The sequence below is a fragment of the Lampris incognitus genome, chromosome 14, assembly GCF_029633865.1.
Source record: "Lampris incognitus isolate fLamInc1 chromosome 14, fLamInc1.hap2, whole genome shotgun sequence".
Taxonomy (NCBI): Eukaryota; Metazoa; Chordata; class Actinopteri; order Lampriformes; family Lampridae; genus Lampris; species Lampris incognitus.
The window spans coordinates 19226385-19240108 of record NC_079224.1 but is presented as its reverse complement, the minus strand read 5'-3'; the positions used below and the strand labels follow the sequence as shown (position 1 = coordinate 19240108).

At 43.3% G+C, this 13724-nt stretch overlaps 1 protein-coding gene across 1 annotated transcript; it reads right to left on the bottom strand.

Moving 5' to 3' along the window:
- Window positions 1–316: 316 nt before the first annotated feature.
- Window positions 317–7335, bottom strand: LOC130124356 (zinc finger protein ZFMSA12A-like). Its single transcript, XM_056293813.1, has 8 exons — window positions 7197–7335; window positions 6515–6717; window positions 5440–5532; window positions 5257–5349; window positions 2796–2906; window positions 2378–2686; window positions 2307–2313; window positions 317–2181 (listed from the first exon to the last, which is right to left on the bottom strand). The coding sequence occupies exons 1-8, from the start codon at window positions 7198–7200 to the stop codon at window positions 767–769; spliced, it is 2235 nt and encodes a 744-aa protein (XP_056149788.1). The 5' UTR covers window positions 7201–7335; the 3' UTR covers window positions 317–766.
- Between the last annotated feature and the right edge of the window lie 6389 nt (window positions 7336–13724).

The window sequence follows — 13724 nt, the reverse complement described above, 5'->3', positions numbered from 1 at the left end:
CAAAATATATACTAACTACTTCCGGTTGAATAACCATATTTCAAAGTAAGAGTCATTTTCCATGCCTCTAGGTCCTCTCTATACAATTGGCTATGTATAATATTTTTATTTGACCTAAATAGGTTTCCTTATCCGACAGTTCATTTAATTCATTTGTGTATATACATTTTTATTTGGTGTTCAACATTTTGGATAAATCACACCGCTAATATTTGCCCCCTATAATGCATAACTGCAGCGTGTTACGTTTGTGAACTGCAAAATGCTGCTACTGTGAACAACAAATGATTATATTCTTAATATTTTAAACGTTGAAGTGATCCTATAGGATTTATTGAGCATTTAGAAGATATTTACACTTTACAAAATGACAATAACAAAGTAATCTATATTTGAGTGGTTTCAAACAGTTAATGACCCACAAAATATGTGCTGCTGAAGTAACAATCACTTTTTGGAAGACACACTGAAAATTAGGCTTCAGAAAAATCTAAACAAAATTACACTTATGTTAACATTCAGAAATTACAGAAGCCATACCATCAAAAAAGCATGAAAATGTAACACTGAACAATCTGATCTTTGAACTGTAAGCCTGAAAAATACTGAACCTATTAGTGAATACGTCACAATTAAGACAGTACAATGGCAGAAATGCAACACTGATTTGACAACATTCCATGAAAATGCATAAATTTTCTCTGCATCATCTGCAAACATCATGACTCATCAAAGACTGACTTGGAGGGCATCAAAGTCAACAGAATCAAACTGAGGAATCTTTGGCAACAGAGTGAGTTTTCAGGTGTCTTTTCAGGTGATTGAGGCATGTGTAAGTCTTCACACAAAATTCACAAGCAAAGGGTCTGACTCCTGAGTGGTTGAGAGCATGTTTTTTCAATTCACTGCCACGTGAAAAGCCTTTCCCACATTCAGTGCACACGTATGGACGCTCACCAGTGTGAACACGCATGTGAAGTGTTACTTTGCTCGCCATGGTGAATCCCTTCCCACATACAGTGCACTTGTACGGTTTTTCCCCTGTATGAGTGCGTCTGTGAATTTGCAGCTCCCCAGCTGAAACAAAAGCCTTTCCGCAGTCTGAGCACAGATACGGCTTCTCCCCTGTATGAGTCCTTATGTGTATGTTCAGGTTTCCCGACACAGAGAAACGTTTTCCACAGTATGTGCACTGAAATGGCCTCTCGCCTGTGTGACTGCGCATGTGCAAATTCAGGTCATACTTATTCTTAAACCCTTTGCCACAGCGCAGGCAAATCTGTGTTCTCTGCTGGTTATGACGTATTTCATGAGCTGTCAAACAGGCGACAGAGCTGAAGAATTTCCCGCACTGCACACACTGATTAGACTGTTCGGGTGGATGAACCTTCTGGTGGGCTCTCAGCTCACTCATGCTGGGGTATGCTTCCCCACACTGTCTGCACTTGAAAATGCGGCTCTGGGTGTGGGTAAGCTGGTGCTTTTCAAGCACATACATTTTCTTGAAGCTTTTCCCACACTGAGTACAATCAAACTTTGGGACCTCTAGAGTGCACTGGTGTTTAAACTTGTCTTGAATGGACTCAAAGCCATTCCCGCATTTGATGCAAACATAAGCTGCTTTTGTGCAATGCGTCCGCCTGTGCGTGGACAAGTCTGAGGTCCTTCTGAAGGCCTTCCCGCACTGAGAACACTTGTAAGGATTCTCACCTGTGTGTAGCCTTTGGTGCTCCAGCAGCTCATATCGATAAATAAAGCATCTCCCGCACTGTGCACATTTGTGTGCAACTCGCCTCCGAGGAGCAGATATTACTGATGTAGTAGTCATGGGACATTCCGACAAGGTGGAAGAGAGTTGAGAGCTGGCTGAGATGTGGTCATCACATTCTAGAGCAGGAAGATCTATGACACTATCGTTGTGTTGATCTTCCACCATTTGTCCAGCAACACTGTCATTTACAATCTGTGTTTCCTGTATGTTTGTGCTTCCCTCCGCCAGAGAAGAAATCCCTTCACAATCTCTTTGGTTTTCAGACCTTTGTGGGCTACCTGTTGTAGTCTCATAGTCGGGACAGGTTTCTAGTTTACTATCAACACCAGTCTGGTAGGATGCGTTGATCAATCCCAGTGTGGGAGGGAAAGATAAGGATGTCAAGAGCCGCTGCTCCGATGGACAGGGGGCTGTTTTTCAGGAAAAATAAGGTGGAAACAGTTTATGTATTTAGAGTATGGTCAGTTGTGCATATAAGGCAGTAAATTACCAAATTGATTTATGATTGTGATTGGTGGTAGTGATATATTCAAACATCTAAACTGGGATGCTTAGACCCCAGACAAACTTTTTTTTTTTAAAGATTTTTTTGGCATTTTTCGCCTTTATTAGACAGTGATAGTTGACAGAGACAGGAAAGGCAGGGAAGACAGAGGGGATAACATGCAGCCAAGGGGCCGAGCCGGATTCGAAGCCAGGCCACTGCGGTAAGGACTCAGCCTTATGTGGCACGCACTCTACCAGGTGAGCCACCGGGGCGCCCCGACCCCAGACAAACTTACCACTTGTTTCTATCCCAGCAAAATGTCCAATGCACATCTTGCTTTTAAGGAATCTCTTGAGATCATCCACTTTGGATACACACCACATATACTCTTCTCGGCATGAAGATGCATCATTGATCCACAATGCAATCTAGCAAGAAAAAGACATTTGACCAAAGTGGGATTATACAACACTCTACTGATATCACAAAATGCATTGATAATTGTGATTCCTCCATCACTGGTTCTAGTATCTGTACCTGTTTGAAGTCTGGTACTGGTAGAAGCTGTTCCAGTCTCACGAAGAAATGACAGATTAGAGTCTCCAACGCTGTATCAAATTCAGGGCCGTACTCCACAGGAAACACATTCTGTCAGACGATATAGTTCAACTTACAGTATTAATATAAAGTAGAGTTAAGGTCAAAATTATTACTGCCCAAGGAACTATGGAACATTTCTCTAAAATTCTGCCCAATGTTTGCATCATTCATAAAACTTTACATAGTAAAACATTTATCAATGTTAAGGTCCCTATTTGGTACATTTTGGAATGTAAAATAAATCTTCAGGTTTGCTTTATACCAAATGTAGTGAAAATTGAGGTGGTCAAAATTATTAGCCCCCATGTGATTTTTTTGCTTTCAAAACACACCTGAGCAATCAATCAGCTTTCAAACCACACCTGAGCAATCAATCAGCATTGAACTTTACTTGAGGTACTCCAATAAACAGGGCTAGTGGCACTTGGACACTTGATTGAGAGGGACTACTCTTAAATTCTTGGTAAGAAATTTCATCATGCCAAAAAGTAAAGAAATCAGCCTGGAACTCATAAAGAAGATATTGTATGCTCATCTTAAGGGGGAAGGCTATACTGCCATTTCCAAGCGTTTCACAGTGTCTAGAACAGCTGTATGTTGCATCATTGCAAAGCACAAGGAGACAAATTCTGTTAGAAACAAACCTGGGCGTGGTCAAAAGTGCAAGATTTCAAAAACTTTGGAGAGGAAAATAGTCAGAGATGTCAACAACAATCCCCGGACCTCTGCCAAGATGATTGCTGCTGAACTGGCCTCTTCTGGACTTGATGTTTCAAGGAAGACTGTTGTGAGGACTCTTCATCGTGGTGGGCTTCGAGGTCATCGTCCCAAGAAAACCTTCATTGCTCACATAGCGGCACATCAGAGCCAGACTGAAGTTTGCCCGTGAACATTTGAAACACAGGCATGAGTTTTGGAAGTCTGTCCTTTGGTCTGATGAGACTAACCTTGAGCTGTTTGGGCACATGGATGTTGCTTTTGTTTGGCGAAGGAAGGGAGAGGCCTTCAACCCTAAAAACACAGTTGCCACAGTTAAACATGGTGGTGGGAGCATAATGCTGTGGGACTGTTTTGCTGCTTCAGGCACAGGGAACCTCGTTCTGGTGCATGGGATCATGAAGAAAGAAGATTATGTTGACATTTTGAAGGATAATGTAAAGGAATCTGCTGCCAGTCTAGCTTTAGGTTGCTGCTGAGTCTTCTAGCAAGAGAATGACCTGAAGCATTCATTCAAGTTGGTCCAAAACTTTTTGAAGGACACCAAAATCAAGGTCCTGGAGTGGCCCTCTGAGCCCAGATCTCAATCCTATTGAGAATATGTGGCGGGAGCTCAAGGTTAATGTCCATTCTCAAAAACCACACAATTTGGATGAGCTGGAACAATTTGCCATGGAAGAATGGGCTAAGATCCCTCAAGAGACATGTGCCAACCTAGTTAGGAACTACCATAAGAGGTTGTCAGTTATGAGTCAGAAAGGTTACACTATTGGCTATTAATTGTCAGAGGGCCAATAATTTTGGCCTTGCCATTTTTGTTTTTTCTTGTTTCAATTCAGCGTATCAGTAGAATATCTTAATCAAGCTTAGTGGAGATTTTGTCTTTGTTCTTTTGGAAGCAATTAAACTATAAACACTTACGGTTATGGTCATTTCCATGGAAAAGTTAAGGGTTTTGTTCGATTTCATAAAGGGGGCTAATAATTTTGACCTTAACTGTATGTACTGCATATTCTGGCAATAAAATGGTCTTCACTGTGTCAAAAAGAACAGTTTAGGCCCATTCACACCCAAATCTTTGTATTTTCTTTGGTTTCAAATCCTGGGATGTGGAGAAAACTCCCTTCCACACCACCAAGTTGATTACATTTTTTTCTGGAAAGTCTCTTTCACACACAAATGGCAAACTCCTTCATTTTAGTTGTTAGATTCTGTCCTCCATATATCAGTTTGTTTATACTGAGCTTGAAAAAATTGCAAGTGGACAAGTTTATCGCAACGTGTTGCTATTTTTTTCATATACTTTCATTATATAAATGCAATTGCTTTTTCTTGCTGTTACTGCATCAGCTTTATGGTACAGAATAGGAAGGGATATTTGGCTTATAGAATGCGTCTTTGCATTTACCTGTCCGAAATAGATATTCATCTTCATTGATTGTGTGTTAAACTAATGTGTCAAACAACACGTTGAATGTGCGAATGCTGGTATTCTGTGAGACTCTTTCAAACAGTACAGAAATAATTCCTATGCCAATGCCTAGGAAGATAGCTACCAACGTACCCATGACTAATTTAAAGATTTTCGGCATCAGACCCTTTCACACCAAAGCCAGTCCCAGTTAACACCGATGATTTTAGTTTGGTGGGAAAGGGATATTAGACTTGAACCCATCAATACCTTCAGGAAATGTTGTCTACCATCTGGATCTTCCAGAAGTCTTTGAACGAGCCTCACAAAGTTAGCCTCAAGAGCTTCATCTCCTTCGTCTTCCTGTAAAGTAAAATATACAAATTAAATTATCTTGCATCATGTCTGGAAATTATGTTCAGATTTGTTTTCCACAAGAGGAGGGTCACACACCTGTTTTGAGCAGGAGAGTTGAAGACAGTCTAGGTTTGTTTTAATATTATTGAGATCCTCAGTGTTTTCAGAGTGTAACAGCTGCAAAGTCATCTGGAAAAGAAATGGATCCGTAGCCGTTTTATGAAAAAGAGAAACCCTATTCACCAGGCTAAGGGCTTAACTGAAAGAAGAAAGAAGATTCTGTGGAGCTACAGGCATTAACCACAAGGACACAACCTGTGGGTAATCAGGTGAAGTCCAAATGCTTAACATACTGCTTTAATTCCTCTCTTCTGTCCATCCACTTCACCTGACTTTCTGATACCGCTTCAAGCAAAATTAAATGTTCCTACTGAAATTTCAGCCTGAATGTTTTAATATAATATCAACCCTATTGATTTATCAAAACCAATAATAAACCAAAACTGATAATCAAATTGGTTTCAACAAATTCCTCCACCTATGGAATCAGCTACTCAGTTCCACCAAAGCCCAACCTTTTCTATGTTAAGTTACCAGCTTGCAATTGTGATATTATACCACCATTAAAAGTCATGCCACCACTTGCTTTGTTTACTGTTTTTATTTGACTTGAAGACAGTTTCAGAATCCCCCCCCCCCCCCCATAAAACCATGGCTAAACCACTCACACAACTGGCTGAGAATGCGGTCTAGGATGACGCTTGCAGAGTGTTTTCATCTTTGGTCAAGTTGAGCAAGCAGTTTAGTCACGGTTTTGTAGCTACAGGGAGAAGTGCTATCAGGCACCTCTCATCTTCGGGCTAGATAATGTAAACAATGAGCTGCAATGTGAAGGCAAAACCTGACCCTGTCCCTGGTGTTAATTCTCAATGTGATCGGCAGTACAAGCAATCCTTTCATTTCACAGGGAGTCATTTGATTCCCCATTAATATAGAAAATACTACCTAATGCAGCTTTGATGTGCATTATCAAAAAGAATTGCTGTAAGTATCAGGACCTGTTTTGGGCTTAACAAAATTATCTAAAAGATTTGATCATAATGATGTAGCCAATTACTATCAAAGTAGCAAGGTGACCCTCTCCAGTTCGGAATGAACATTCAGGCCTTACCTTTGCTCTTAATCCTAGGGTGAGGAGTCTCATCTGTCTATCTGTCAAGATCTCAGGGATGGCTTCAGTTACCATGGAAACAAACTCTTCAACTTTTCCATAATGATTTGTGTTCTGTAGATGAACTACTTCCCACATCACAGCTGACATCAACCGCAGTGGGGGAACTAGGAACCTCACAGTGGACATGGAAAAGGGACACTCTGGAGGCGAGAGATTATCACATTATTCTAAAGTACAAGTGTGGCATCACATGGCATTATGGCACAGACGGTGTGTATTCTTTTCTTAGTTTTAAATGAGAGGCGCTGATGGATGCATCTTTCCCCACGACTCTTTTTCGACTGGTTGTCATAAAGTTATTGTTTATACAGGGGGGGGGGGAAACCCGCAAATTATTCACCTGTCATTTTGCTGTGTTTGTAAAGCGAATACACAATCAATTAAGCCCATAACCAGTAAAATGAAAGTTAATTAACGCTAAATACATTACAATCTTCCATCGCCAATAAGCATTATTTCTGAAGTAAAGCAAAAAAATATAGCGACAATGACTAACAGAGGAATATATGAGTTCATCCCTTAACGGTAACTCTTTGTTGATCCTAGCAAGAAAGTTAGCATGCAAGCTAACACGATTAAACGTCACCTGAAATAGACGTGTCCCTCGCGAAATACATACCCATTTTATTCCTCTGAGGAGGAACTAATGAAGATGAATGGGGAACGTGGAATATATTCTTTATTTATTTTTTAATTAACTATCCAATACAAGAGTTGTCTAGCTTGATACAGAGGATTTAAATCAAGCCACTTTTTTTAGTTTCTTCTTCTTCTTCTTCTTTTTCCTCGTCTTCGTTTTCTTAAATTCCAGCTTTCTGTTTCACGACTGCCACCTATTGTCCAAAATGTTTAAACACGTTTCTCTGCGGCCAAAGCCCCAACAAATCTTTATTTTTTCTTTCTTTCTTTCTTTCTTTCTTTCTTTCTTTCTTTCTTTTAAGATTTTCAGCCTCTAAATGCCTATAGATTGCGTTCATCTCCAATACTGTAAACTGCACCTTAATAATAGTGCAATGTTGCAGAGTTCAAAGCTTCTGGAATAACAATTTTAACAGGCTATTTTATATAGCTACATGTCAGAATCATCGTCCTCTCCGTTGGGTTGTCTGCTTGTGGGTCTTCGGATGGCTGTAGCGGTAAATCCGCGATCCACATACTTTGGTGCAGTGTGGACAGGGGAAAGTGGTGGTGGTTGAGCCCTTTTCTCTCCTTGCGGTGCTGTCGCTTTTTCTCTGCGGCACAGTGGAGTTCCATTTCGTTTCGTGCAGCTCCTTCCTGCACGGATTTCTTCCAGGAGCGCCAGTCCAGTGCAATGTGTTCCAAGTTGCTCGATGTGGTGTTACATTTCTTCAGACTGGTCTTGAGACATTTCTTTTGCCCGCCGGGAGCTCGCTGACCTTCCTCCAGCTGGGAGTACAGGATCTGTTTGGGGAGACGTGTGTGTTGGACATGCAGATGACGTGGCCTGTCCATCGGAGTTGGCGCTGCATTATTGTGGTGGTGATCAGATGCTGGGCATGTTGGCTTCTTCACCAAACAGGACAGGGATTGAGGGACAGACTACAACGGAGAGTTAAATCTGCAGAGAAAATCATTGATGCCAAACTGCCTTCGATTCAGGACTTACACACCTCCAGAGTCAAGAAACGGGCAGGCAACATCACTGCTGACTCATCTCACCCTGTTCATAACCTGTTCCGACTCCTCCCCTCTGGTAGGCGCTACAGAGGACTGTACCACCAAACAACCAGATATAAAAAAGTTTCTTTTCGCGGACTGTCATTCAAACCATTTTTATATACTGTAATGTACATTGTACATATACGGGTACGCCCTGTCATGTCCATTTACCTCAGGTATGTATGTAAGTAACCTGCTAACATTTGTAAACTACAAATAAGACACGCTAGCCCCTAGCTAATGGGTCTGAGTCTTTGGCCGAGCGGTTAGTGATGTCGCCTTGTGGTACAGTGTACCCCGTATCGAATCCCGCATCGGGCAAGAAAATAACCGGTTACACATCTATTTCAGCACCTCTGGTATATTCTCTGCACCACTGCACTTTATCACCTCTTATTTTGTCTGTATAAATCAATCCCTGTGTCTATATCTGAAGATTGTTGTGTTGTAGTGTTGTTATTCTATGTTAAGTACACCAAGAGAGCCATGAAACGGGAGTCCAGTTCCATGTATGTGCAAACTTACATGGCCAATAACATGATTCTGATTCTGATCCTTCCAGAATGCTGATCTTGGTGCGTCTGTACTTCCAGCTGATCCTCAGGATCTTTGGTGGTATTGTTCCAGGGCTCTCAGGTGCCTGCTGTAGATGGCCAATGACTCTGCTCCATACAGCAGGGTGGGGGAGAACAACAGCTTTGTAGACAAGGAGTTTTGTTTGGGCCTTTAGGCCTTGGTCTTCAAAGACTCTTTTCCTGAGTCTGACATAAGTGCCACTGGCACAACTCGGTTGATCTTGGAGTTGGTGTCAGCTTTTGAGGAGAGAAGGCTGCCAAGGTAGGGGAAGTGATCAACGTTTTCAATAATTTTGTTGTCCACTTTTATGGTGGGCTGGGTAGATGGCTGGTTGGGTAGAGGTTGCTATAGGACTTTGGTCTTCTTGGTGTTTAATGTTAGACCCAGGGCTCTGTATGCCTTGGCAAGGGCATTCAGAATGTCCTGGAGGTCCTCTGCGGAGTGTGCTGCAATGTCGTTGTCATCTGCATATTGAAGCTCCATGGTGGTGGTGTCGCAGAGTTTGCTCTTGGCCTTGAACCTATTAAGGTTGAAGAGCCTGCCGTCAGTTCTGTATAGGATTGGGATCCCCGTGGCTGCTCTTCACCAGTGAGGTGGAGTTTGGCACCAATAAAGATGGCAAGCAGGGTGGGTGCGATGATGCATCCCTATTTGATGCCTGTTTCCCCAGTGAAGGGCTCTGACTCAAAACTGCTGTTGCTGAGCACTGTGACTGACATGCCGTCATGTAGAAGCCTCAAATTCTGATGTATTTGTCATGGCAGCCATATCTTGATAGTGTGCTCGACAGAGCCAGGCAGTCTACTAAGTCAAAGGCCTTTGTCAGGTCTATGAAAGCCATGTACAAAGGCTGCCTTTATTCACAAAATTTTTCCTGGAGTTGGTGTGCTGTAAATATCATGTCTGCTGTACCTCTGGATGGGCGGAAGCCACACTGAGATTCTGGGAATACTTCCTCAGCCAGTGGTAGCAGTCAGTTTGCGAGGATGCGAGCGAGGACTTTGCTTGTTGTTGACAGGAGTGAGATGTACCTGTAGTTTCCACATTCTGCATTGCCCTCTTTCTTGAATATGGCCACTATTAGAGCATCCCTGAGCTCTGAGGGAAGTTCTTCTTTTTCCAAGACCTTGAGGAGGAAGGCATGAATGTGATACAGGAGCTCTGGTCCACCTTCCTTGAAGATCTCAGCTGGGATCCTATCTGAACTGGTTGCCTTATTGTTCTTAAGGCTCCTGATGGCATCTTGAACCTCTGTCATGGTGGGAGGTACACCAATGTCTTCTCTGATGTGACTCTGAGGAATGTGGCTGGCAATGTCTGGTTCAGCTGTGCTGTTGCAGTTGAGGAGTTCCTGGAAGTGCTCCATCCATCAGGTGTTAATAGACTTGTCCTTCAGCAGCTCCCGCCTGTCCTTTGAGGGGGGTTAAGCCATGGTTGTTTGGACCATATTTAGACCTTAGTAGTGCTGAAAAAACCTCTAGTGTCACCCAAGTCTGCCAGTCGCTAGATTTCCACAGCCTTTTCTGTCCAACAAGAGTTCTTAAGCTCTCTCAACCGTCTCTGGATGTCTGCCTTGGCTATGGAGTGAGTCACTCTTTTAGCCTTGCAGGTTACATCATTTTACCAGGCATGAAAGGCTTTCCTTTTCTTGGAGATGAGCTGTTCTATCTCTGTGTCATTCTTAACAAACCAGTCCTGGTGTTTTCTGGACTTGCACCCAAGTATGATTTTGCAGGTGTTAAGGATGATGGATTTGAGCAGGCTCCAGTGCTTCTCAATGTCACTGGGATATTCCTGTTGGAGGGTTTCCCCAAGAGAGGCCTGAAGTCGCTGCTGGGTGGCAGTTTCATTCAGGCTCTCAAGTTTCAGTCTTGGCCGGATCTGCTTCTTTTGAACCTTCCTCTTCCTCTTGAGTTTGATGGACATCACGGAGCGAATGAGGTGATGATCTGTCCAGCAGTCATCTGCGTCGATCATGGCCCTTGTAATGTTCACGTCATGGCGGCCCCTGGTTTGTACAATGACAGTTGAGGAGGTGCCACCGTTTGGAGCCGGGGTGTCTCCAAGATGCCTTAAATTAGCTTTTCTGGTGAAACAGAGTGTTAGTGATGGTGAGGTCATACTGAGAACATTTGCTAAGAAGCAGAACGCCATTGGAATTGATGTTCCCGATGCCTTCCTTTCCTATAGTGTCCTTCCAGAGGTGTTGACCCCGGCCAACTCTGGCATTGAAGTTTCCTAGGAGAATAAGCTTATCCTCCTTGGGGATTCTTGACAGTGTCTCATCTAAGCAGGCATAGAAGGTATGTTTTACCTCCTCTTCAGAGTCTAAAGTAGGGCATAGGCACTCACAACTGTTGCCCTTTGGTCGTTGGCAAGCACCAAACGGGTGATCATGAGACGGTTACTGATCACCACAGGAAGTTCAGGTAGGTGTCATCTCCTCAACGACATTTTTTTCTTAGTTTGGGCAGCTGCAATACCTTTTCATTTACTTTTTTTTTTATAAATTTATTGCTGATTTTTCCCTTTTTTCTCCCAATTTAGTGGCCAATCGATCCCTATTTTAATTCAAACACCCACCCTCGCACTGTATGCGTTCGCCAACTGCATCTCTCCGGCCGGCAGTCTCGAAGGAGACCGCCTCGCCCCTTTCGTGACAAGGCGACTCCAAGCCGAACCACTGTTTTTCCGACACACACAGAGACGCATTCACGTGACGAACACAAGCCGACTCCGCCCCCCTCCCGAAGACAGCGTTGCCAATGATCGCTGCTTCGTCGAGTCCGGCCATAGTCGGATCTGACGAGACCGGGGCGCGAACCCCAGTCCCCAGTGGGCAACTGCATCGACACAGAGCCGATGCTTAGACCGCTACACCACCGCGGACCCATTTACTTTTACCCAAGCTGACCCACATGTAAATGACTTTGAATTGTTATGTAGAATGAAATATAGCCAGACTGATTAGTTTTTGACACGCACCTCTTAAGAACTGAATGTGAATTTAAATGGGACTATACTTTTATTTGGCCTGACTTCCCCTACACGCAGTAGTGCACACCCCACTGTAGTCTATGCTGTCCAGGTTAAGCCCTGGGTGATGTGATCCATGCTCACTGGGCCTCAACTGATATCTTAGAGCTACAAAATCTGATGCTATATCAGCTGTATCAAGATCACTTTTAAGCAATGTGTTCATTTGGTAGAACACAGAATATATAAATTTCAAGTGAATGCATAACAACTGTGATTTATAATTGTTAAAACAAATCACCTTTTTTTTATAAATATGCTATATGTATGATATTATTCTGATGATGATGTTGTAGAAAGCCTTCAGACCCCTGACCTGGTATACTATTGCATTTAAGAATAAGTCTATTGTGGGTAAAGAGCTTTGCATTATTACATTGGCATGGACACAGCAAATGCATGTGGTGCCAGATAGAGACAAATAATCCGATGAGGAAAATTAACTGAGTGAATTAGGAGCCTGCCCTATGATGGCCTGGCAGCCTGTCCAGGGTGCCTCCCCGCCTGCCGCCCAATGACTGCTGGAATGGATGGATGGATGGATATACTATATGTTGAACAAGATTTATCCTGAAGTATTAAAGCCCTTTAAAGCCGTACCTTGTGATTTTGGGCTATTCAAATTAAACTTTACTTGAAGATTGACTATTAATGGTATTATCTAAAATGTGATTAAAACCGTACTCGCGTTTTTTGAGCTGTAGACATGTCTACATGCCTGCTACCTGATGAAACTTATCAAAACCGGATCTGGTTTTAACATTGGCCAACATTACCAAACCATTTCTGGATGTAAAAAAAAAATCATCTTTTAGTTGAAAATGTCCCCCTTGCTGCACTGCCGGTGTTATAGAATTTTCTGACTCCCCTTTGCATGAACGGGTTAGGGTTAAGGGGTTAAGGGGGGGGTCAGGGGTAACCCGTTTGACATGAAGGGGAGTCCGATTCTGCGGGGCGGGGGGGTCGGAAACTTCTGTAATTCCAGCCCCACTGTGGTGGGTCTCGTAGTACTGTCTGAGGTCAGTTGGCAGCCGTGATTAGATGGCGTGAATACCTGACATACATCATGATAAAGTTTAGCTTATCCTCTGTCTTATCTTATCCCACCATGTCCCTGGTCTTTCATTTATTTAGCATTGCCACTTCTGGCCACATTTAAATAAAGTTTGTATTAGCAGAGATCGCTATATTGATTAGCAGAGAGCAAAGCGTGCCATTTACTTCTGGCTGGTTCTCTGAGGTCAAAGAGCCATCTTGACATTACAAGGAAAAAGTAAGACTTGTAGCTTAATATTTAATTTCTTTGAGTCCCGGGTGTTTTGCCTCCATGTGTGAGCATCTGACCATACACAAGACCTGCACCACCTCCTTGCAGCCCCAGAGTGACAGCTTGGTAGAAAGATTCCATCGCACCTTGGACCAGCAGCTGGCCATCCTCTCTTCGCAATGGTACTGGGATGACCATCTACTCTTGGTGCACATATCATGTCGCTCTGCTGTTCAGGAGACCATATCCTGCACGCCCAACACCCCCCCCCCCCAGCAGAGTTGGCTTTTGGTCAGCCATCAGATTCCCCAGACCCTTCCCCGGGTCCTGAGTATGCCAGGAGGCTGCAGGACCACCTTGAGTCAGCCATCGTTTTTGCCCGGGAGCAGCAGCAGAGAGCCAGTGTGAGGCAAAAACAGAACTATGATGTGAGGACACAAGGAAGGCACTCTCTGGCTGAAGAGTTGGTCTGGGTCTATAGCCTTCCGTTGAAAAAAAGCTGGTGTCTAGCTTGACAGTCAGTGAGCAGGCCCTTGCAGAATACTGGAGAGATTGGGGGAGGTCGTTTACAGGATGCAGCTGCCATCC

Bases quoted from the DNA above. Each gene is read 5' to 3' on its own strand.
- LOC130124356 (XM_056293813.1), bottom strand. The intron at 5,350-5,439 runs GTGTGTGACCCT...TTTACTTTACAG, and splicing joins AACTCTCCTGCTCAAAACAG to GAAGACGAAGGAGATGAAGC. The intron at 2,907-5,256 runs GTATTGATGGGT...ATCGTCTGACAG, and splicing joins GTAGACAACATTTCCTGAAG to AATGTGTTTCCTGTGGAGTA.